Raw genomic sequence first — 25,542 nt, forward strand, 5'->3', positions numbered from 1 at the left:
AAGAAGAAGAAGAAGAAGAAGAAGAAGAAGAAGAAGAAGAAGAAGAGAATTAAAGGGGTCAATAAAACAGTAAGCAGGGTATAGCTTCCACAAACCAGAAATCAGCACCAGAATGTTTATATATGATCCTGTTGATTCTGCTTATGCCGAAGCTCCGTGAAGTAGGTGATATTTCCCTATTTTAGGGCAAACACTCTGGCTTATAGAGTTTGTGTGACTCCTTCAGGAATTCAGCTGGTGGGCAGAACAGCAGGTTTAAACCTCCGCTGACAGTGCTGGGCCCCACAGCCTGCCTCTGCTGTTAGCTTTGAGGCTTTGCCAAATCCCCTTAATTCAGACGGGAGCAATAGTTCCCACCCACCTGCCGTTCTCTCTCAGGTTTACCTGAAGGAGAAAATAAGATAAAGGACCTGAAACTGAGTTCAGAATAAAATCTCTGTTTTAGTAAAGGTGCTGTCTGATCAGAAATTTTACTTTTCAGACTCCATCCCCAGGGAATAATTAGGAAAATGAATAAGGGCTTGTGTGGAAAATGTCCACCGCAGTGTGATTTATGCTAAGACAAGAGAGCCGGTGCATGACTCAGCAGGTGAAGGCACTGGTCAAGCCTAAACCTGGAATCCACACGGAGGGAGGGGATTGCCGATTCCTGAAAGCTGTCCTCATGACCTCCATGCGTGCCTCGGCATATGTACACCACACACACAATAAAACATAAACACAATTTAATTTTTAAAAGACTGGAGAAACAGCCTTTAAAACAAATTTAGTCGCAGGGCTCAGTGGTACACACCTGTAATCCCAGCACTCAGGGAGGCAGAGGCAGGCAAATCTCTGTGAGTTCAAGGCCAGCCTGGTCTACAAAGCAAGTCCAGGACAGTCAAGGCAACACAGAGAAACCCTGTCTCGAAAAAACTCAACTCAAAACAAAAACCAAAACCAAACAAACAAAAATAAAAAGTGGTCAATGTGGTGGCACACGCCTGTAATCCCAGCATTTGGGAGGTAGAGGCAGGTGGATGTCTGTGAGTTCCAAGCCAGCCAAAGCTGTCTGTCTTAAAAAACAGGGACAAGAACCCTGTCTTGAAAAACACAAAAGCCACAACAACAACAAAACCAAACAGAAAACAACAAACTCAAAACGCTTAACATTAAAAACTAAAAAGGAAGATAGCGTTAAAGTTTTGGTCATATAACACAGGGTGGGATACAGCTCTGTCATTGAAATAATATTTGTAAACAAATTTTAAAGTATCAGTACCTTTTGGATATACTTTAAGATCCAAGTGCTTTTAAACAGCTTTATTTTTATTTATGTATATGTGGGTGTCTGTGTGAGTATATGCCGAATGCGTGAGTGTGTGTGTGTGTTTGTGTGGTGTGTGTGTGTGTGTGTGTGTGTGTGTGTGTGTGTAAGGTGGGCACAGGCAAGTGTGCACAAGGCTAGAGAGGGGCAACAGGTGCCCTTCATTAACACTCTTCCCTGTATCCACCTGAACTGGTGTAGCTCGCCGAACCTGCAGCTTGCCTTCATGGACCATTCAGCCAGGCCTAGTGATCCTCCGGTCTCCAAGACTGTGATGTCAGTATAGTATAGGTCTGAGTGAGACCATGCCCAGCTTCTTATGTGGGTGCTGGGATCCAAACTCACGTCCTCGTGTTTACACAACAAGCACTCTTAAGCGCTGAGTCATTTCTCCAGTCATGAATCACTAGTTCTTGAAGTAGGATGTGCAAACTAAAAGTGAAGGTTTACGAGACGGTTTAAGGAGCCGATGGCGCCCATCTGTCTCTTCCAACCTCACTGTCTTCCTCCACGGAAACGCTTCCCAGGGCATGTTCTGCACTCATCCAGGGAGCCTTTTTCTGGTGGCAGAGAAAGCTGAGGGTCCTGGGTAGAGACTTGAGTACTGGGACTAAGAACAGGAAGGAGGCCATCGGTGATATAGCTGAACTTTTGCCACAGGCCTGTTAGCAGTCTTACATCTTTATCTGATCTTTGAGAGCACTTTATTTTATTTTACATTCTCCAGCTTCTTGTCCTTGTAGTTCATCCAGGAAGTTCATAGAGCCAAATTTACTAGGCTCATTCCTTCTTTCTTTTTACATTTATTTAAAATTTTGTGTGTCTTTGTGCCCTTACCTGTGTGCACAGCACATGTGTGGAGGTCAGAGGACAGCTCTCAGGGGAGGCAGCTCTCTCCTCCTTCATGCAGGTTTTCAGGGATTAAGGCCAAGTCAACAGGTACCATCAGGTGCTCTTCCCCACAGAGTCACCGAGGAACAAAACAAACCCCCAGGACTTCCCAAAGAGAGTGAGACCGTGAACATTAGCTCACAGAGGGTGCCTCCACCCTCCTCTGACCACTCACCTCGCCCACAGCTGGTCTCCGGGAAGAAGAGAGACGAGAGAGGATTCTGAGCAGCACACGTGAGGCAGGCTTCCACCATGTAGAAGAACCAACTAAAGACTCAACTCAGAGAGCTGGCGTTTACTCAGGCTTTTAATCCTAGCATTTGGGAAGCCAAAGGAAGAAGGTTGCCTCAAGTTCTGAGCCAGCCTATCTCAAAAACCGAAAAGGCTAGGGCTGGTGAGATGGCTCCAGGCATAAAAGGGCTTACAACAAAGACTGATGTGAGTTCAAGCCCCTGTGTGGGCTTGAATAGGATGGCCCCTTAGGCTCATATAGTTGACACTATTTGAAAGGATTAGAAGGATTAGGAGGTTGGAGAAAATGTGTCACTGAAGGAGGACTTTCAGGGTTAAAAGCTTATGCCAGGCCCTGAGTCTCTCTCTGTCGGCCTTCAGGTCAGGATGTAGCTCTGGGCTACTGTTCCAGTGCCTGCCTGCTGCCCGTGCGGCCCGCCATGCTGCTCATGGGCTCTAAGCCCCTGGAACTGAGCCAGCCCCCAGCTGAATGCTTTCTCTTTACAATAGCGGCCTTGATCACGGCGTCTCTTCACAGCAGCAGAACAACGGCTAGGACAGTCCCGAAGCCCACACGGTAGAAGGAGAGAGCCAACCGCCTCAGGCTGACCTCTGACTTTCACACGTGTGCAGTGCTGTGCGCGCACTCGTGTGCGCGCGTGCACGCACACACACACACACACACACACACACACACACACAGAGGAAATGTTAAATGTTTTCAAAAGGAAGATGAATGAAGTTAGCAGACCAAGTGCTAGGATTGTGGGGCTTAGATTCAGACACCTTTGGGGGACTTTTTTTTTTTTTTTAATTAACGATTGATATGGGAAGGCCCAGCTCAGTGTAGGCAGAGGCACCCCTGGACAGGTGGTCTTGGGTTGTGTAAGCAAGCCATAAAGGGCAAGCCAGTAAGGGGCAGCTCTCTATGGCTTCTGCTTCAGTTCCTTTCTTGAGTCTGTGCCTCAGCTTCCCTCAGTGGACTGTGAATTAGGACGTGTAAGCCAAATAAACCTTTTCCTCCTGACGTTGATTTTGGTGTCATATCACAGCAATAGGAAAGAGACAAATAGCATGCTAATCATTTCATTTGTGTCTTAAATTTCTCTTGTCCTCTGAGAGAGAAGAAACTGTTCTTCCCCCTTTCCCAGACAGGATTGAAGGCACAGAGGGGGGTAACGTGCGTGACTGTGCTAATCCTTCACGTGTGTTCAGGTGCTGTCACAGGATTTCAGCAGGAGCAGAGTACACTGGGCTCCAGATGCTCGCTCTGAACGAGGGGGAGGAGTAAGCAAGTCTGAAGCGACACGGGAGCCTGTGGCACTGTGGGAACAGAAGACATGGAGAGCATGGGCTGCAAAGCTCAGGGGAAGGGACGCTGCCAGGATGAGGAGGCGTCCACAGGGGAGAAGAGGACCCCAGGCAGAAGTAATGCACAGAGAAGGGTCAAAAGGAAAACAGATGGTGACGGCTTTGGGTTGCAGTAACGTCCCTGGCAACTATTGCTGTAATGATAGCCCAGGTAGACAGGGAAATGAGCGAGGGAAAAAGCTTAGAGAATTCAGTTGTTTGGTCAGCTGGTTCTTTGTGGAGGGGACAGTTCATGTTGTCTCTGTAGAACTGTGAGGAGCCAGAGAAGGCTTTGACAAGCAGAGACTGATCATTCAGTACGGCTACCAGGTCTCCAGGGTACGCTATGGCTTGCCTGGCTGGCCACTTATCTGCTGCTCTGCTAATCCTGGTTTCCCATTCTCATGTTGTTTTCTGTGGCATCCCGTCTGATTCATATTTGAACACTGCCCGCCCCAGGGCTCACCCCAGAGCAAAGTGCTCAGTAAATATTTGTTGAAAGAATGAATGGGAGGAGCTGGGCTCCACCCAAATCCTGAGACAACATTTGGGGCAGGGACAGTGGGGGCGTGGGGGTGGGGCCCTGATGGCAGGTGACCATCAGAAGGCTGGTGACTCCAAGTGACAGCACAGTGACCACAGGTCTCCTCTGCAGATGGCCTCCGTGACCGACGGCAAAGCTGGAATCAAAGATGCCTCTGACCAGAATTTTGACTACATGTTCAAACTGCTCATCATAGGCAACAGCAGCGTCGGGAAGACTTCCTTCCTCTTCCGCTACGCCGACGACACCTTCACGCCGGCCTTCGTCAGCACGGTGGGCATCGACTTCAAAGTGAAGACGGTCTACCGCCACGAGAAGCGTGTGAAGCTGCAGATCTGGGTGAGTGCTGGGCGCCTCGGCAGAAGGGGGCGTGGTGGCTCCTGACCACTGGGTCACATGGCAAAGCTGTTTCAGGTCTGGGTTTCTGTTGTCCCATGTTTGCTTTACATGTTTATTCTCCTGTGGGGGGTGGGCGGGGGCGGGGGAAGAGGGTTCAGTTGCTGCTGCTTAACTGTCCAAAAGACTTTATTCTGGCTTTTCTAGATGAGTGAACAAGAAACTGGGCACTGGAGTTACAGATCCCAATTTAACCCACTGACTCACCCTTTCCTGGGGGTGGGGTGGGGTGGTGCATACAATCTCATCTAATTACTTTGTGTCTTTGCTGGGACGCAGTACTGATAACCATAGATGTTAGTTACGGATTACTTACCTACCGTGGCATAACAAATTACTCCATGGTGTAAGCCAAGAGCGGTACTCGATCAGCTCACAGTTTTGGTGGGTCTAACGGTACGTGTTGCTTGGGGCCTTCCGTGAACGCAGCCAGAGTCTGGCTTGAGCTGCAGGCAGCAGAAGAGCTGGCAGGGGCTGGAGGATCACTTCTAAGGTGGCTTACTCAGTCCTCTGGTGCTGACTGTTGGCAGGGGCCTTCCTTCCTCCCCACCCAGCTCTGCCAGCTTCCTCATTGTACGACAGCCGCACACAGTCTAAGATCCAAGAAACCAAAGAAGAAACGGCAGCGTCTGTTACATAGCCTTACACTAGTCTTTTGGTCTCTGATTCAATTTGGGAAGAAACTACAGAGAGGTGCAAACTCTGGAAGAAAAGGATCATGGAGGATAAAAAGTCTTGGAAGCTGGAGACTCAGTTACTACTGTTATCTGCTAATGGCACTAAGAAAATACACACCTGTTTCCAAGGCTTGTCAGGGCACTTAGCAATAATTTAGCATTGCAGTTGGAAATCTTGAAATCTTTGAAAGAATTCAAATCATGTAAGGTGCTGGTGTCTATTATACTTATTACATATATAATAGCATATTGTACAAATATCTTATTGGAAGAGTCTACATCTATTTTTACAAATTATTCCTCATGTATTATTATACATAAATGTTATGAGGTACATACCATTTTTTTTTTTTTTTGAGACAGGGTCTCATTTTGTAACCTTGGCTGGCCTGGAACTCAGTATGAAGAGTCAACTGTTTCTGTCCCTTGATTTTTGGGATTAAAGGCTTGGCCACTTATAGGTACATAGTATTTTAATGGAGCATCCCTGTTTTCCAAAGGGAAAAAAAACCTCTTAAATTAACTTGCCTCAGGTCAACCACACAGCTACAAGGTAACATTTGAACTCAGATCTTTAAATTCTGAATTTTATGCTGTTTTTTTCTAATATATTCTATATTAGACCACATTTCCATCTAAGATGATGTTAGATATTAATTTCTAGAGAGATGGTTGTCCATTAAGTCCCCACTAAAGGCACTGAAGCAGCATAAACCGTCAGGAAGAAGAGAAGCTATGAAAGTTGTCTGATTTACTGGTTCTCCACACCAGCAACGCTCGGGGTTTTGTTAGAAATTCATTTTTGGTCCTCACCACAGACATAGTGAATCCAAAGTGCTGGAGGTAGGGCCCCCAAATCTGTGTTAGCGGGTGTTGTCTAACTACCTTGTGTGAGAGCTGGTGGATAAATGAGAGCACCTACTGTGTGCTGAGGGCTTTCACTGTATCCATCTGCTCCGGAGTCAACCCCAGCTCCGGAGTGCATGAGAGCAACGCATGTGTGGGCAATGAAACTTGCTCAAGACTGTGAGAGAGACAGACGCTCTTGCCACTGGCCAGATGGTAAATGTCTGATGACCCCTTAGAGAACTAAGAAAATACTAGGACTTGTTTTAAAATGTGTTAATGCAAAATAAATTCATCTTAACTGGTATTTACTATGTAGATTGGCATGGATTTCCTTTTCTGACTCCTGTATCAGATGGTCACATATTCTACAGCTGAAAATCTTTTTTTCTTTCTTTTTTTTTTGAGACAAGGTTTCTCTTTGTAACCTTGGCTGTCCTGGACTCACTTTGTAGACCAGGCTAGCCTCAGACTCACAGTGACCTGCCTGCCTCCGCCTCCCTGTAATCGGCTGAGATTATAGGCATGCATCACCGTGCCTGGCTGAAAATCTTGAGGCCGGAGGCATTCTGCCCTTCTACGGGCAGCAGTGACTTCCTCACACCTTGGTGTACTGAGAGCTTTTGCAGTTTTGCAGTGCCTGGCGTAAGCAGATTCATCAATTATGCTATTTAATTTTAACGAAACCCCGCAATGAGCATGCGGCTTTTTTTTTTTTAATTTTATTTATTTATTATTATTTTTACATTACTCTGCCTTCATGTATGCTTGTACACATGAAGAGGAGATGAGATCTCATTATAGATGGTTGTGAACCACCATGTGGTTGCTGGGAATTGAACTCAGGACCTTTGGAAGAGCAGCCAGTGCTCTTAACCTGTGAGCCATCTCTTGGAGACTATACCAAGTATAGTGACGCCAAGCGACTATAAGAAAATGGCTGAGCGATCTGTCTCCAACAAGTTCCTGGCACAAGTTTATTGTCAGCCACGTTTCCAAGTAAAAAAAGTCAATGAGGATTGATTCAGGTCTTAATTAGTCAATCTCATTGCTTTGCTTGAATTTTTCAAAGGTTTCTAGGTAGCAAAATTATAACTTTTATACTATTCATGTTAAAATTTAAATATTGTTTCAGTTTTACTGTATCTGAGTTTGTGTGGTTGGGGTGAACGGCCCACGTGAGAGAGAGAGAGAGAGAGAGAGAGAGAGAGAGAGAGTGTGTGTGTGTGTGTGTGTGTGTGTATGTCTCTGTAGGTTTGTTCATATGCGTGCCTGAGGAGGCCAATAGAGGGAGTCAGATCCCCTGGAGGTAGAGTTAAGAGGCAGTTTTGAGACATCCTAGGTGGGTTCTGGGAACCAAACTTGTTGAAAGGGTGGTGTATGAACCCCGAGTTTCTCCATTTGCGTGTGGGGAGCAAACTCAGGTCACCAGGCTCACACCGGTAGATGGCGCCTTTACTCACTGACCGCTACCGGAACTTCCTCTTCCGCTGAGCTCCACCATTAAACCCGGAGCTAGCACCAGGGTCCTGCCCCTGCTTACTCAAGGACCAAAGGTGCACAATAACACGGGGCTTCCACACAGGCTGGGAGGCTGAGCCCAGCTCCTAAAGCTTGCGTAGCAAACACCGTACGGCCTGAGCCATCTCGCTAAGCTCCTGCTTCATTTTTTTAAAAATTTTATTAATTAGTTTATTCACGTTGTATCCCAGCTGTAGCCCTGTCTCCCCCATCCCCTCCCAATCCCACCCTCCCTCCCTCTTCTCTCCTATGCCCCTTCCTGCTTCGTTTGTATATTTCTTAACATATTTTGTGCACAGAGTATGCATATACAACCTCTCTGTGTGCTGTGCCTAAACTTTTCTTTCTTGAACGGGTATGTTTGGTTCTCATGATGGTGAGCACTGGGGGAAACATGAGGGTCTTGACAAAGATGGATTGGCGTCTTAGAAAAGCTTCTGGCTTCAGATAAAGGATAGATAGAAATGAGATGAAGGAACTGTGGTTTGGATCCAAATTGCATCGTTAAACTATGTACATTAAATACACTTTTATGTATTAGTTACATATTGTGGAACCATTTAAAAACAAATAATAGATATTGACCAAGCTACAAAAGAAAAGAACAATTAAAGTCACCCAGTGGGCCGGATAGGTTTTAAGGGTCCAAACGTAAAGAACACAAAAGCCATGAAAATAGACATAAAACTAATCACTTTTCTAGTTTCTCTCTGTTGTGGTTTCTTTTCAGGTTGTGTGTGTATGTGTGTGTTGCATAAGTGCATAAAAAATATAAGTGATAGTAAAAGTGTAAAATCCAACAGCTTCAAAATGGTTTTTCTGACTGTATCAAAGTCACTGGGATGTAGGAACATTGGGTCTGGATTTTTTTTTTTTTTTTTGCAAGTTATTTAAAATAAAATTTTAATACTGGCAACAATAATAACCGTCAAGGCAAGTGTGGTGGTTGGAATGAGACTGTCCCCCACAGACTCATATGTTGAGATATTTTGGTCCCCAGTCGGTGGAACTGTTTGTGAAAGATCAGGAGATGTGGCCTTGTTGGAAAAGGTGTGTCAATAGGGGTGGGCTTTGAAGCTCACGACCTTCCCGGTGGATGGAGATGAGAGCCCTCAGCTCCGTTCCAGCACCACGTCTGCCTGCTTGCTGCCGCGTACCCCACCGGGACGGCAATGGACTCTGCCTCTCTGGAACTGTGAGCCGGTTCTGAAATAAGTTGCCATGGTCACGGTGTTTCTGTCCAGCAATGAAAAAGTCACTCAGGCTGGCAAGCATGCTAATCTGCTTGGGCTGCAGTAACAAGTACCACAGAGTAGGCACCTTAAGCAGCAGAAATGGTTTCCTCACAATTCTAGAGACAAGTACAAGATCAGGGGACAGGCAGGGTTCCATGCATACTCATATGCCTTTCCATCTTCCTGGCCGTGCAGGAGAAACGGCGTTGAGGTTCTTGCTGTCTCTTAGGGCACTGATTCTGTTCAATCAAGTTCTCGCCCTTATGTCTTAATAACAATAATGTCTTAGCGCCCCGTTTCCAAACATAGATGCATGTTAAGTTAGTGTATCAGCATAGGACCTTCAGAAGGACACAGACATCCAGTCATCACACTGAGATAGTGACAAAGTAACATAGAGAGTGGAAATGAGAATTAGAAATTTACTAACTTGATGGTCAGTTTATTATGGTGGTGGTGGGGAGACACACACATATATTCTAGACTTTTTACACAAAAATTCTCATTTTTTTAAAAAAGCCGTGTGACTCTCAGTAGGTCACTCCGTGTCTGGGAATAGTGTTTCCTGTCATATGCTTCACAATTTCTTGAGAGGTGTGAATACAGCACTGGAACGTAGTGTCTGGCACGCAGAAGACATGTTAGGTTCTGTCTTAGGCTCTGGCTCCTGGTCCTGTAAAGGGCTCTTGGGTTTCCTCTCCAGTCTTCCATCTTCAGCCACAGAAATGCTGAGCCAGCACCGAGTGACTCATCCATATGGCACGAAGTGTTCATTTAGCTTTTCCAGCCCTTTTGAGTGATCCTAGGGCATTTCAGGAAGTTTTCTGTGGAAAATGGAGAGGGGAGTGAGCAGGGCAGGAGGCTGGCCCAGCAGGGCTGCCCACAACTGGAGTTTCCATTACCTCTGGGGATAATGGATGATGGGGGCATTGGGCACCTTGCTTTCTTGCTCTTCTTGTCACATAGGTCCTTGAGTGTCCCCTCTGTTTCCTCAGAGGCCAGTAAGGGATCCAGGGAGGATCAGGGAAGAAAATCTTACTGAGGATGTAGGTTTTAGGGTGAAGCCTCACTAACCGGTACGGAGAGTATACACAGAAATGGCTGGTATCTTCACGGCAGAGAGAGCCCAGTTATTGCTGGTCCTGGTTGCCAAGCAACCCCAGGAGAGCTGTGGAAGAGGGGGAGCAGGAAGGGCTCCCACCACCTCTGTGTTTGGTCTGTTGCTGGTCAGGGGAAGATGCCCCAGGTCTGAGGAGGACAAAGTCAGTCTAGGACACCAGAGTCCTGGGTTCTAGTCCTGTCTCTGCCCTGCTTGTTGTGTGAGGTGAGTGACCCTTCCCCTCCCTGCACGTGGTTTCACAATTCTGGAGAAATAATTCCTGCTGTCCTTGCTTCATGGGTTGTTTGGAAGAGCAAGTGGGGAAATGGAAGGGAAAGGAAGGGAAAGGAAGGGCTGTGTACATTGTCAGCCATGGATGCTCAGTTTAGACATGCTTTAAGTTTTTAAAATGGGTTATTATTTGTGGATGTGTCTGTATGATGAAGACGTGAACACAGGGTCTAGTTCCTGTGTGTGGAAGTCAGAGGACACCTTCTTGAAGTTGGTTCTCTCGTTCCTGTGTGTGGGTTTCAGGGTGGAACTGTGGTCCTCAGGCTGGCACAGTGAGTGCCCTCACCTATGGAGCCACTGCCCTGTCCCTTGTGTGTTTCCTTTAAAGCATTCTTTGTACCTTGCACCCGTCCCCTCTCTAACACAAACAACAATGATAAACAGTTAAAGAAAGAGGGCCAGGCAAGGCGGCATGCATCTTTAAGCCCAGCGCTGGGGGAGCAGAGGCAGACAGATCTCTGAGTTCAAGGCTAGCCTGGTCTACAGAGCAAGTTCCAGGATAGCCAAGGCTATACAGAGAAACCCTGTCTTGGAAAAAAACAAAAACCAAACAAAATGAAGAGGAAGAAGAAGAGGAGGAGAAGGAGGAGGAGGAAGAGGAAAAGGAAAAGGAGGAGGAGGAAGAAAAGAAGGGATGTTGAGGTCAGAGATGTCAGGTTCCCTGTGGTTCAGAACTCAATGGCAAACTTCCTTGTTTAAGTCATTCAACAAATAATGTGGGACATTGTGCTAGGCTGAGGATGTGTCCATCCTACTCACTGGAATTTTTGCTGGTAGTGGGGGAGATAGAAACTAAACACAGGATGAAGAGGTCTCTTTCATCTGTCCTATGGGTCCTGAAGAAAAGAATAGACCTGTTTCAAGCTCAGGCCTCAGGCTCGCAGAGCTGGGAAATGCGGGGCTGGGATTTAAATCTCACACTTAGACCTGGAGCTGGGGCTAGCCTCTGCTTTACCCACAGTTTTAGAAACCAGTTTAGACGGTGACATTCATCACTCCCCATTGTCCCAGGCTTGGTCCATGCCACAGGATGTGGCCATAGGGGGCTTCCATTGTGGACAGACAGAAGTCCCTCCTCTGCTGTTGCCACCGCCGAAGCTTCCTGACATGTCAGGACTTTATAAACAGGATTGTCTCATCTGTCTGGGGTAATTCATGTCACAACCTCTCCTGCATGCTTGAAGGACACACAGACACTCGCTGTCCCTGCTCCCAGGCCTGTTGTTCTCCTGTCTGTCTGTCTTTTCAGACCACTCCCCAGGGTGCTCAGTGGCCATGGCAGGTGTGTGTGCCTCCTTCACTTCACTTATTTTGCTCTGTTGATGACATTTCAAGAGAGAGAATGTGGGGCTCGAAGTAAACACTCAACAAATAAGGCCCACGGGAGATCAATAAATGGTCCTCCGTCTCTTCGTCACCTAAATTTGGAAACAGTTTAGAGACAGTTGTAGGAGTCAGAGGAATGGGGAGAAATGCAAAAGCCCAAGATGAAGCCTGCGATTAGAGGCTTTAGCAAAGCCAGGCTTGCTAAAACCTTACTGTGGAGTCAGACAGGCAGACAAGAGACATACACACACACACACAGATAAACAGACACGTACAGACCGACTGACCGACAGACAGAAACATACAAATAACATCGCACACTGCTGCACACAGCCACAGGACCTCATGGCTCTCTCTGCCACCTCCAGGATTTGATCTGCTGACCTATCAGGAGATGGATTGGTGGGCAGCACAGAAGGAAGGCTGAGCAGGGCGGCTGGGCTCCCACAAGCCTCTATGGCTCTAGGAACAGGAGGTGGTTGCTGAGTGTACCGTCCTGTACCCAGCTCTTGAGATAATCAAAATTGATTTTTCTAGGCAGCCAGCTTCTCAGTGTGTCTACAGAGACACGCTGACACTTCCATCTCCCCAGAGCCAGTAGCAGCCAGCTGCTGGAGGAGGTTTAATCTGATTTTGCAGTCACAGCAAAGACTGTGGGAAGTCAGGGCAGAATTGCAGGCATCATTTACCTTTGGAATCTGTAAACAAATTAACGAGCAATCCCACTCGAGTATTTCAGATTGTCCCCAAGCCTGTTTCGGGAGGGAATGCTCCTCTTTCATCCATCCTGACCAGTGTGGAAAGAAATAAGCTAAACTTCCTTTGCACATTTATTCATTCAATAAACACGTGTCATATGCCTCTCTACGTACTAAGCTCCAGAAGGCAAACAGGCATATACAAGCAATATAAACATAAATAATATAAATATAATATGAGAGATGAAGAGAGTGATGAAGGCTGGGACTAGGGAGATAGCCCTATGGGTAAGTGACTGCTGTGTGCACATAAGAACCTGAGTTTATATACCCGTGTAAAAGCTGAGCTTGGTAACACGTCTCCCCAGAACTCCCCAGAGAAACGGGGATGTCTCTAGCTGGTTGACCAGTTAGCCTAGCCAAACCAATGCACTCAGGGTTCAGTAAGGGATTCGATCTTGAAGGATAAGATGAAAAGGGATAAAGGAAGTCGCACCGCATTGACACCTGGCTTCCACATACAAGTCCACACATGTGCCCACATATGAACAAGTACACACACGTGAAGAACAATTTCTTCCTGGGAAAGTCATTGAATACTTCACAGTTGGGGTTCATTTGTGCCACATCTTGACAAATGAATACAAGAATCTCAGGATTGTGTCAAGGAAAGGATATACAGGCAGAAGAAGGGACATTTGCAAAAGAGGTTTTTCTTTTTTTCTTTCCTAGACAGGTGTATCTCTGGCCATCCTGGACTCACTTTGTAGCCCGGGCTGGTCTCGAATTCACAGAGATCTGCCTGCCTCTGCCTCCCTGAGTGCTGGAATTACAGGTGTGTGCCACTGCACCTGGCGCAAAAGCTTATTTTTAAAGCTCATTTTAAAAAAGAAAGATTTATTTATTTCATTTTCTGTGTGTGAGTGTTTTGACTTCATATAGGCAAGTATACCATGTACATGCCTGGTGCCCATGGACATTAGACGATAGCATCAGAGCCTCTGGAACAGGACTTAGGGTGGTTCTGAGCCACAATGTGGGTGCTGGGAACTGAAACCAGGTTGTCTGCAAGAGCAACAAGTGCTCTTATCCACTGAGCCAACCATCTCTCCAGCTCTGCAAAAGCTTTTGGGGACCCATTCAGTGACTTGGGTATAGTCATAAAACTGTTATTATCATCACTAACTCCTCACTGGCTTACATCTTCAGATTTATCAGGATCCCTCTGAGAAAGCATTCCAGTTCCATCTGTTTTAAGAGTGAAGTAAGATGAGCTAAGGACAGAAGCAAGGAGGACTGGGTAGGATTTTCGGTAATGGAAGCCAATAAGATCGTAGCTTGAGCTAGGAGGTCAGAGAAGCCTTTGCCTGAGCTGGGAAGGCTATAGAAGACCAGGGTTTGGACAGGCAAGAGGAAACCCAACCAGGCTATATGGCGGAGGTGGTGCACACCTTTAATCCCAGCACTCTGGAGGCAGAGGCAGGCAGAACTGAGTTCAAGGCCAGCGTGGTCTATGGATTGAGTTCCTGGACAGGCAGGGCTATACAGAGAAACCCTGTCTCTAAACAAACAAACAAATGAACGAACAAACAAACAAACAAAGAGTTATACTGAATTGAATTCAGCTGTTGATAACCAAGTAGCTATACAGAAGAAGACTCCCAATTAGTGAGTCAGCAGTTTAAGACAGCGGTCCTGGCTGCAGATACAAAGTAACCAGTCATTCCGGCTCAGACAGTATTTGAAACAGGAAGACCCACACAGCCCTGGATCCTGTCCCCAGCACCACAAACAAACAGGTGTTTAAAACTAAGCGGCTGACGAAGATCAACAAGGGAGTGAGGCAGAAGATCTGAAGCTGGATGCGGTGGTGTTCACCTGGAACCCCAGCACTCAGGTGGAGGCAGGGGGTTCCCTTCAGGGTCATCCTCAGCTACACTGAAAATTTTATGCCAGCCTGAGCTACATGAGAGCTCGTAAAAAAAAAAAAAAAATGCTGGGAAGATGAAGAATTGGCAAAGGAGATTGAAAAAGAAAAAAATGTAGAGTCTGGCAGCCAAGTAAAGAGAGTCTTAGAGGGGAAGGAAAGTCTTAGTGTGGAAGGTGGATGAGAGGCTTCAGGTATGAGTGTGGAGGATGAACCACTGAATCTAGTAACCTCCACACAAGCAGCTGGATGAAAACCTGGTAGGTAATGCCAATACTCTTCAAAATATTCTGAAAAAAGAAAGAAAGAAAGAGAGAGAGAAAGAAAGAAAAACCTGGTACGACTGGGAGAAGATAAGCGAAAAGAAAAGAAACAAAAAACCAGACCGGAGAGAAAATTCCAGCAACAGCATCCTTGCCGAGGGGACCGGTTCGGGAGCAGAGGGTGAGTCCTTGCCGGGGTACACACTGTATGGCTGACAGAGCAAAAAGGAGAGGGAGAAAGCCGAGGGCTTGGGCTCAGCTGTGGTTTGAGGATGTGTGTGGTAGAAGGTTCTTTTGAATAAAGGTCATCAGATCTAACAGATGGGGGTAGGTGAGGGAGGTCAGAGGTTTAAAGAGTGTGAACAGCAGCTAGGAAGGTGGGAGACTGAACAGACTAGGGAAGCGAAAATTGATTGCCTGCTGGCATCATGGCTTCACTTGAAATTAATGATCACATCGGCGTTCGTGTACCCACAAATCTGCAGCACGCTTGTGTTTTTTTTCCTCTAGATGTGTCTTTGTTCCGTGGATACAGGCCCGGGCTAGCCAAAGACTTGGTTTTGAGAAAACGTGGTTTTGAGTATGGCAAGCCAGCAAAGGGCCCACAGGGCCAGGAGCAGGGATGCGGGCAGAGGAGTTATTGTCATAACTGAACACAGGACTCAAGCCAGGCTGGGAGGGAGATGGGCGAGGGACAGTGAAGAGATGGTTGGGAGAAAGGCGGTTGGAATGGAATTGAGCGGGGTGTTCTGCTTTGTGAAGGAGGGAAGCTGTAGCAATGAGAAGCAGCAGGTAGCTCACCTCAGCCAGGAAAGGGGATGAGAAGGGAAGTGATCAGCAACAGTATGGAGGCTTTGAGGGAAGGTGTGTCCTTAGAGAGAGCTGTAGCAAGGAGGGAAAGGAAGCATTGAGACCAAGTTGTTGACAAAGAGTGGGGGGAGTGGGGAGTGGGGGTAAGAAGGAAAATAGGGCTAGACTAAAAGATCTTAAGAGAATATTATGAGCTGTGAGAGAGAGTCTGGTGGTAAGGGGTGGCCGAGGACACTTGGGGCTTCTTGCCATGACTGACGTGGACAGACGGATAAAAGAGCAAACAAAACCAATCATAATGCAGACAGATGCCCAGGGACAGCCAGTGGTTGTGGCTGAGCTGCAGGAGGCCTTGTTTTCTCTGGGTCTGGGCTCTCAGAGCCCCAGAGGAGGAGATGAGCTTTTCTTGTTCCAAATGCCTGCTGGTCCCTCTCCTCGGAACACAGCCGTAACCGCGGCAATACACAGCAGATGCTGTTTATGTAAAATACCCTCACCTGAAGATGGGGTCAGTCAGGCCTCCCGCAAGGCTGACTGCCGGCTGTTTGCCAGCACCATGCTCGGTGCGTCTATCGACTCATTTTACCCTCCGTCTCTGGAGGCAGGTGCTGCCATTACCTGAGGTCAACAGGAGATGGGCTGCTTCCTCAGTTCACAGTAGCAACAGTTTCAGAGTCCAAATTTGAACCAGTGTCTGTGTGACTTCAAAAGCCGAGCAGTGGTGACAGAGGGGGGGTGCACACATTTAATCCCAGCACTCTGGAGGCAGAGGCAGGCGAATCTCTTGAGGTCAAGGCCAGCCTGGTCTGCAGAGCAAGTTCCAGGACAGCCAGGGCTACAGAGAGAAATCCCGTCTCGGAAAACAAACAACCAAAAAACAAAAATCGTGCCCTGTGTCAGCCCCTGTCTTCTTGTTTTATAGCTTTACCTACCACGAGGAAGGGCCTTTGGGAGCTGAGACAGTTTAGGAGTAAAGTGCCTGCCTTACAAACTTGAGGACCTGAAACCTAGCCCCCAGGACCTTCAGAAAGCCAGCTTCAGTGGTGTGTGTCTTTTACCAGTGTTCCTATGGGGAGGGGGGAGAGGGAGACCGGAGAATCCAGAGCCTCTCAGGCCAGCTAGCTGGGAGTGAGAAGCAGAAATCAAGTGAAGAGCGAGACCAACACCAGAGCTGCCCTTGTCCCTGTTCTACTGCTGTGAAGAGACCACAAGACTGAGGCAGCTCTTATAAAAGAAAGCGTTTGATTGGGGTTTGCTTGTAGTTTGAAGCAGATGGGCGTGGCGCTGGAGCAGAAGGTGAGAGCTCACACCTGATTTGAAAAGTTGCAGGCAGAGAGAGAGAGAGAGAGAGATGGAGAGAGAGACAGAGACAGACACAGAGAAACAGAGATACAGAGACAGACAGAGACACACTCTGGGCCTGGCTCGGGCTTTGAAACCTCAGAGCCCATTCCTAGTGACACACCTCCTCTAACAAGGCCACAGCTTTCAATCCTTCCCAAACGGTTCTACCAACTGGCGAGCAGGCAGTCAAAGAAGTGAGTCTACGGACACCATTCAGATCACCTCAGAAGCTGTCCTCTGACCTCCACACACATGCCCGATGCATGGGCTTGCATTCACACACACACACATACACACACAGACATAGACACACTTTTTTCTTATGCTGAGGGCTTTAGTAAAGTACCTAGTAAATTATGAAAATATTAAGGATTCTATTTATTGGGAGTGGAGAGATTCCTCGGCATCTATTAGCGGTGTTTGCTGCTGTTGCAGAGGACCGAGTTTGGATCCAGCATTCACATCAGGCAGCTCACACTTGTCTTCACCTCCGGCTCTCTGGGGGTCCCTGGACTCTGTGGACAGCCGCGCTCACATACACACACAGTTAAAACAACTTTAAAACAATTCTCTTTGTTGTGCAGCCACTGTCTGCTTCGCAGGCGCTTTCCCTGCCTTTTAGCCCTACAGAATCTTCTCAGGAACGATGCACAGGACAGGTAAAGAGGCAGAGAAGGGGTTTCACCAAATCTAACAGAAATTACTAAATGACATAGCTGGGGCTCGGAGCTGGAGCTGTCTACCGCCAAAGCCTGCGCCCGGGGACACCTCAGGGACATCAGAGGAGACTGAGAGACACTGACACGGCTCAGGATTGGAGCCTCCAAGAAAATGTTCCCAGGGAAGAACTCACCACCCGTCCTGTCTTATCTGTCAGCTCCTCAGCACCCCTGTCTAACCGCCCCCCCCCCACCCTGATTCTACAACCTCATAGGTGCTTCTGCTGAGCACCACAGGGTGAATAGCCCTGGTATGTGGGCACAGAATTAATGAGGTCAGCACTTGGTGCCCCTAAGACAGCGGCTCTCCACCTTCCTAACGCTGCCACCCTTTAATACTGTGAATCATAATGTAAGCCTGTGATACGAGAGCCCTGTGAAAAGTGGAGGCTGCCGAATGTCTGGCACGAGGTGAGGGAGAGGTGGGGCTCCGGCATAAGACAGCCGTGCCTGGCACAGCGGTGGCAGCCATCAGGCAGGGCGAACGCTGCCGGCAACTTCTGAGCGTTTAGAGAAGGCCGGAGGAGATGCCACAGGGAAAGGCTGTGCAACAGGTGCAAATCAAGCACACAGCTCCACGGGGAGTTACGGTGCGGGTTCTGTCATGCTGGGCGCTGTGGAGGATCTTAGGTGGCCACTGTCCCTTTTAGGGTCTCAAGCCATGGGTTTGACAAAGTGAGAGATTAGGACAGCAGAGAGATTAGGAACTGGAAAGGAGTCTGACTGCCTTTCCTCCACGCTGATGGAAAATGGAGACAGCAGGGCACTCTGTCCGGTGGCGGCGTGGGAGGCTGGGGGTCCCGGGATCCCGCCTGATGTGTTAATGAGGCCATTAATGCCTTCCTTCTGCAGCTGCCTTCTTCACTCCCCCTCCCACCCCCCCCATCATCGCCCCACACCGGGTTGCCAGGTGACTGCTGGAAATGCTTACTGTCTGTAGATTGCTGTGCTTCTCACCTTCCCTGTGAAGTCTGCCGACACGGCAAATGACACAAGGCCCCCAGCTCAGGCCCAGATGGGTAGGAGGTCAAGTCCAAGGGGATTTCTCCCCCTTTCCCCTTGAGTGCCATTTTTGCTCCAGCTCAGAACTGAGGCATGCCTCACCCAGTTGTCAATTGTGTCAATCAGATTTCAGCCTTGTTTAATTTCAGCCTTGCAAGCCTTGTTGCAGAATCCTTTTTCTCTCTTTGAGCTGGGGTGTCAGTGCTCCAGGCTGGCTTTGAACTCTCTATATATCTGAGGACGGACCCTCCTGCCTCAGCCTCCCCCTGCTGGGAATTACCCATATGTGCTGTTGCACCCCCAGAGGGCCAACTGTAAGCCTGGCTGTCCTGCCTTTCCCTTTCCTTGCCAGATTCCTGGTCATTAGACTACAGCAGTAGCTGGAAGGGAGCTTCCTACTTTCTATTTATTGTTTGTTTGTTTGTTTTGTTTTTTGAGACAGGGTTTTTCTGTGTAGCCCTGGCTATTCTGGACTCACTTTGTAGACCAGGCTGGCCTCGAATTCACAGATATCTGCCTGCCTCTGCCTCCCGAGCGCTGGGATTACAGGCGTGCGCCACCTTGCCGAGCTTGAGTCTTGTTCTTTGTAAATGCTTCTCTGATTACCATCATGCCAATGCTGAAAAAAGAAAAAGAAATAGGCGTGGTTGCCCATCAATGCACAGAAAATTCTTCTGCCCAATTGATCTAGAGTCACTTTCCCTTCTGGCAGCCCACCAGCCACACCTGCAGTTCCAGTAGTGTGTTTGTGTGTGTGTGTGTGTGTGTGTATGTGTGTGTGTGTGTGTACATACATATATGTATGTAAAGACTGGGGAATGATAATGTACACCTGTAATCCCAGCACTTGGGAGGAGAAAGGATCAGAGTTCAAGATCATCCTGAGGTACACAAAAAGGCCACTTTGGGCTACAAGAGCCTGTCTTCAAAAACAAAATGCAGTCTTAGAGTTACATAAAAACTGCAAAAATAAGCCTAGCATGGTGGCTCACACCTTTAATCCCAGTATTTGGGAGGCAGAGGCAGGCGGACCTCTGAGTTTGAGGCCAGCCTCCTCTGCAGAGTGAGTTCCAGGACAGCCATAGATGTTACACAGAGAAATCTTGTTTTAAAAAAAAACAAAACAATAACAACAACAACAAACACACACACACAAATGCAAAAATAATAGACTTCCCAGTGCCCCACATTCACTCTGCCCTATTCGTGCTCTTTACATTAGCATGGCACATTGCTATAGTATCAATACATTTTGACTAATTCATAATTCATGCCGTTTTCTTCTGTCCTCTCTCTCCTCTCTCTTTCCCCTTCTCCCTCTTCCTCTCCCCCCTCCTTCTCCTTTCCTCCCTCTCTTATGTCTTTGTGTCCGTGTGTGTGGGTGTACATAGGACCAGGAGACAATTTTCCGGAGTCAGTTCTCTCCTCCCATCACGCTGAGGCAGTAATTCTCTGACTGGTTATTTCTGGCCCTGGGCTGCTTACTGTGTGACTCTCCTTTTACCCTGAGACTCCAGACTCCAGTGTCACACCTGTTTGGTATTTTCCCCCCTTGTGAGTTCTGGGAACCGCACTCAGGTTACCAGGGTTGCACGGCTGGCACTTTACCCCACTGAATCATCTCACTGGCCCTGCGTAATTTTCTTTACATTTTTATCCAGTGGCCTTTTTCTGTCCCGGGATCTCATCCAGAATGGCACTTGTGCTTAATTGCCCTGTCTCCTTTGGCTTGTCTGGCTGTGACAATGTACTCTTTTCCTTCATGTCCTGCCCAGACTGTCCCGTCCTCTCTCAGCATCACCCCCTTCTCTCATTCTCTACCCTCAAGTCCTCATTTGGCCTTAAAGACTCCATCCAAACCCAATCTCTTCCGGGAACTGTTGGGGGCCCTGTCTCTTGTCAAAGCCATCTTCGCTTTCCACGTCTGCCAGCTGCACTGGGATTGTCTAGAACACACCTGTCTGCCCTCAGACTGAAGGTCCCGGGGCGGTGGGTGGGTCCCCCTCACGCAGCCAGTCTTGCCAGGAATCGGCGTGAGAGCTGGGGAGATGGCTCAGTGGGTAAGGCACCTGTGCAAGCATGAGAATCTAAGCTCAGATCTGAACCTTCCACGTCAAAAGCTATGGGCAAGCCAGGCCTGGTGGCGTATGCCTTTAATCCTGCTGCTCTGGATCCAGCTTGTTCTACAAAGAGAGTTCTAGGACAGCTAAGGCTACACAGAGAAACCTTGTCTCAAACAAAACAAAACAAAAACCAAACCAACCAAACACACACACACACACACACACACACACACACACACACATGCACACACACATACAGGAAAAGTAAAAAAAAAAAAAAACCAGCTAAGTGTAAAGCATATAACTGTAATAATCCTGGTGCTGAGGATTCAGAGACAGGCAGTCCCTGGAGCTGGCCTGTCCAGATCAGCGGGAGCAGGTTCAGCGAGAGGACCTCTGCCATCAGGCTCTGTCTTCAGCCCCCTTCATTCCAGCCTCCTCTGCAGAGCTGTTGGTTTATTTATTTTTAAGATGAGGTCTTGATATGTTGCCCAGGTTGGCTTGGCCTTGAACTCCTGGGTTCAAGTAATCTTGTCATCTTAACCTCCAAAGTATCTGCTGCCATGCTGGGCAAAGCTAGCAATTAGTTATCAGTATTTCATGTGTGTGGGTGTTTTGCCTCAATGTGTGTAGTTGGTGTCTAGCTGGGGCCAGAAGAGGGCATCAGATCCTTTGAAACTGTAGTTACAGACAGTTGTAAACTACCATGTGGGTGCTGGGAATTGAACCCAGGTCCTCTGGAAGAGCAGCCAGTGCTCGTGACCACTGAACCATCTCCCCAGTTTGTAATAAGGTTCTGAGCTGAACTTTCCAGTTTCTTTCACTGGCCTTTGGGTGGGGGGGAGAGAAGGAAGGAAAGCAAAGACCAAATGACCAGAGAAAGCCTGAGGTGACTCTGACTATGGGATCACATTCTGCTCAGGCTGCCCTGAGGGGCCTAGAGGCTGTCCTCGTTGGATACTGTCCTCATCAGTGTGTGGCTGTGATTAAGCCCAAAGCCTGGCCTGGAAATTAACCACCAGCAGGGGCATAATTAGCCTTTGGATTTCCTTCTGGGCAGCTTCTAGTCTGGCGCTCTCCTGCTCTTCTCTCCGCCTCCTGCTCCCGGGGACCCTGAGGCTTACTGGCTCCAAAGGAAAGAGCAGCAGGTAGAGGGCAAACTGTAAGTTGAATGAACATGACTCATGTTTATACAGAGCTCTGCAGCTGCAAAACACTGCACAGCGCATTTTTCCCTCCCAGCCGTGCCCAGAAAAGACTGTTTTCGACAGCACTGTTTTGCAGTTAAGTCTAGCTTCCAGGGAGCTAAAAACTGGTCCAAGGTCACATGCCAGGAAGTGGCTGAGCTGGAGTTTGAACTTAAATGCACTCCATCCTCAAATCCCTAGCCTTTCTGCTGCCCCTCATGATACCCTTCCCCTGTGGCGCTTACAGTGTTTAATTAAGAGATAAGTAGGGGCTGGGGAGAGGCCCCGGGTGTGACGTGCTTGCAGTGCACCTTGGCAATTCATGAAGCAGGCAAAACATGGGTTAAGAGGGCTGTGAGGTCGGACCCTCTGCCTGGGGTCTTTTCCTGCTGTGTGGCTGTAGGCAAGGTATTTAATCTTAGAGTCATCCATATAATGAACTTGGAAAAAGAGCCCCTCTCTCAGAAAGGACACCACAAGAAGACCTACATAGTAAACTAGACTGGGTCCATGCATGCTCAGAGAGACTGAACCACCAACCAAAGAGCATCCAGACCTAGATCTAGACCTGGACCTAGACCCCCTACACATATGTAGCAGATATGCAGCCTGGTCATTACGTGGGTCCCCAACAATGGTAATAGAAGCTGTCTCTGATGCTGTCGCCTGCCTCTGGATCCCTTTCCCCTCTCTGGGCTGCCTTGCCTGGCCTCAGTGGGAGAGGATGTGCCTAGACCTGCTGCAACTAGAGATGCCGGGGTGGGCAAACTTGGGGTCCTCCCCTTCTTTGAGAAGGAGGAGATGGGGAGAATGGGGGAGGGGCGTAAGGGTGGGACTGGGAGGAGAGGAGAAAGGGGGCTGGGATCAGGCTGTAAACTGATTAAATAAACAAATAAAGGAAAATCATTTTTAAAACGTTAAAAAAAAAAAAAAAAGGAGCCGGGCATGGCGGTGCACTGTAATCCCAGAACTCTGGGAGGCAGAGGCAGGCGGATCTTTGTGAGTTCGAGGCCAGCCTGGTCTACAAAGAGAGTCCAGGACAGTCAAGGCTACCCAGAGAAACCCTGTCTCCAAAACCACCAATAACAATAACAACAAAAAGAACAGGTTGTTGGGACTTAGGGAGGGTGGCAAAAAACCAGAAGGATGAGCTTGGAGAAGGGATGGCGTGATTCTTGGGCCCTGAAGATAGAAAGCCAGGCACAGGTGTAGCAGGGTAATAGCCAGGACAGCAGCGTAACTAACACAGGTTAGACTCTGATCCCAACTCTTGTCAACTTGGAAAGCTAGTAAGTACTCTTGAATTTCCTCTTTGATTTACTGCTCAGCTAAAGGTCTCTTGGTGAGGACTATTTTGGCAATAATACCTGGAAATTGCCTGCCGTAGTTCCTGAGAGTGTGGACTCAGTCCGTGTTGGCAATTATTATTTGGTTGTAATAATCAACTATATCCTGACTGGGGATACATAATCCCAGCATGGAATTCCTCGGCGCCAGAATCGGCTCTAGCCTTTACCCTCCGGTCTAATATCCGAATTTTAAAGATGGAGAACCCAAAGTCCAGGGAAGAGGGTGTCGCTCTCAAGTGCACCAAGCAGATGAGCAATGAGGGTAGATCATACCCCGCCTCCTGGACACAGCCTGTGATTTCTGGTTTCCTAGCCCTTCTCCGGCTGCCTCTGACAGGGTCCTCCCTCCCTTCTGAGATGGCTGCCTTCTTTCCCTGGGAAACACATTTTAAGGCTTTTGCTCCCCAGAGCTGAGAGTCGATCCTATTTTTAGACCTCTCTGGCACCTGTATGCAAATGATCCTCAGGGGATTTGTCTACCATGGTGACTCCCCAAAGAAAGATTTGAGACTAGAGGGAAGGTGCAGCTCAGGGCAGGTTGGAGATCTCAGCCTCGAGATTTCTCTCTCTACTTAAATCCCAGAAGCCCCGGGCATCTCATTTGAATCTCTCATCTACTGAGCGTACATAACCCGAGTTCTCCATCTGGAAATGAGTTCCGTGGGGGTTCTGTTGCGGGGGTAGTGATCATGGCTTTCGGGAAGATGGGAGTAAGGTGGAAGATTTGAGGCAGAAGAGGATGGGGACCCATGGGAGGACACGGGGTGGGGGAGAGGCTCAAGAGCTTCCCCCACATGTCCACGCCTTGTGGACTTGACAGAAGCAGCCGAATTCCAATTACAGCCTCGGTAGCCACGTGAGCCGATCTTTTCTGGGCAATGTCCCAGCGCCTTGGCCTGCTCTTTGAGACCTCAGAGCTCTAGCTTCAGCGTCGATTGCCGCTTCCTTCGCACCTTAAATCGTTCGCTTCGGAGAACATAAGATGCTAGCTAGCCACTGTAAGACACACCCCTACTTCTGGTGTGCTTAAGTGTGGAAAAGTGAGCATCTGCCAGTGGATGAACTTGGGTTTTGGACCCCCATGAAAGCGGAACTGCCCGTGCTCTGCCCCGATCTTTGTGCTCTTTCCGGCTTATCAATTTGTTGTTGTTGTTTTTAGCTGCTTACTGTGGGAAAATTAAACACACAATCAAGTAGACAGAGTAAGCAGTGCGTGACCGTAAAAAGAAGGATACGGGTATAGATCCAGCACCCACATCCAACGATTAGTAGCTGTTCCTCCACGCTTTTCTCCAAGTTCCTTCTCTCCGGATGCCTACAGTAGCAACGGCCAGCACTTGCTGGGGATTTTTTTATTTATAAAAGTGATATATCCACATTAAAAATATTCTGAGGGCTAGAGAGAAGGGTAAATGCACTTGTCATGCAAATGTGAAGACCCAAGTTCAAATCCTCAGAACCCACACGAAAACCAGACGTGTAGTGCGAATGTTTGTAATCCCAGTGCTCTTCCTGGGAGATGGGAGACAGACAGAAGACCCCTGGAAACCCAACAGCTGGCTTGTCTGGGGCATGCCGTGGAAACACAAACAGGGACTCACATTCAAGATTGTCTTCCGACCACTGTAAACAGGCTGGGCCACACGTCTGCTCACAGTCTGTGTGTACAGACATGCACACACACGCTATATACGCACAAAATATTTTTAAATGATGGCCAAGCACAGAGAAAGTATCACTGATATCTTACTGAGTTTGTTTACCTTCAGAGGAGGAGACATGAGCCGAGCACACTGGCGGAAGCCGGAAGACGACCTATGGAAGCTGATCCGCCCCCTCCACTGTGGGGGCAAGCTCCCTTTCCTGCTGAGCCATCTCACCGGCCTATGATTGATTAGTGTTTCGATCGACTTCCGTATCTACGAATTTTTAACACAGTTGAGGTCATACCGTCTATTCAGTTTTAGGCCCTGCCTTTCCTATTTTTTTTTTTTTTTCTGACATTATAACATGAGCACAGCTAATATCAATAGAAAGTCTTGACGGACATTCACTTCATACTTCCATCGTGCTCTCCGGGAAGGACTCGCCGTAGCCACTCCTTAGTTGATCATTCGCCAGCGCGTGTTGTTCTTCGCTTGTGCCCGGAGCTCCGAACCAGCCACCGAAGCAGCCCAGCCTGTGGCCCTCGAGGCTCAGTGTTTGCCAGCTTCTGGTCATTTTCGCTACTTAATCACCTTGCAGCGAGCGCCCCTGCGTGCGAAACCTTTGCTACAATGACTCCTTTGCTCATAGTCCCGGTGATGATATTCCTATTTTATGTGACCTTTGTGGGCAGCTAATATCGTCTTATTTTTAGGTTAGTGAATTCAGTAGGTCAAAACAATCAAAAACCCTCACTTCAAATTGCACTAACCTGATTACGTGTGGGACCCATCTCTTTATTAACCGTTTCTCTTCTGCGAGG

At 48.1% G+C, this 25,542-nt stretch overlaps 1 protein-coding gene across 3 annotated transcripts in view; it reads left to right on the top strand.

The window, feature by feature from the left end:
* Positions 1-25,542, top strand: part of Rab3b (RAB3B, member RAS oncogene family) — a 58,695-nt gene that overhangs the window by 5,582 nt on the left and 27,571 nt on the right. Inside the window, exons 1-2 of one of the 3 annotated variants that reach the window (XM_055629094.1) lie at positions 3,753-3,856; positions 4,519-4,661. In XM_055629094.1, coding sequence (XP_055485069.1) covers positions 3,769-3,856; positions 4,519-4,661 — 231 coding nt within the window. In that variant the 5' untranslated portion in view covers positions 3,753-3,768. Of the gene's footprint in view, positions 1-3,752; positions 3,857-4,433; positions 4,662-25,542 lie in introns of those variants that run through there. The other 2 variants (XM_055629093.1, XM_055629095.1) reach the window with 2 other exon arrangements.

The sequence above is a fragment of the Psammomys obesus genome, unplaced genomic scaffold (genome assembly GCF_907164565.1).
Source record: "Psammomys obesus unplaced genomic scaffold, mPsaObe1.curated_primary_1811, whole genome shotgun sequence".
NCBI lineage: Eukaryota > Metazoa > Chordata > Mammalia > Rodentia > Muridae > Psammomys > Psammomys obesus.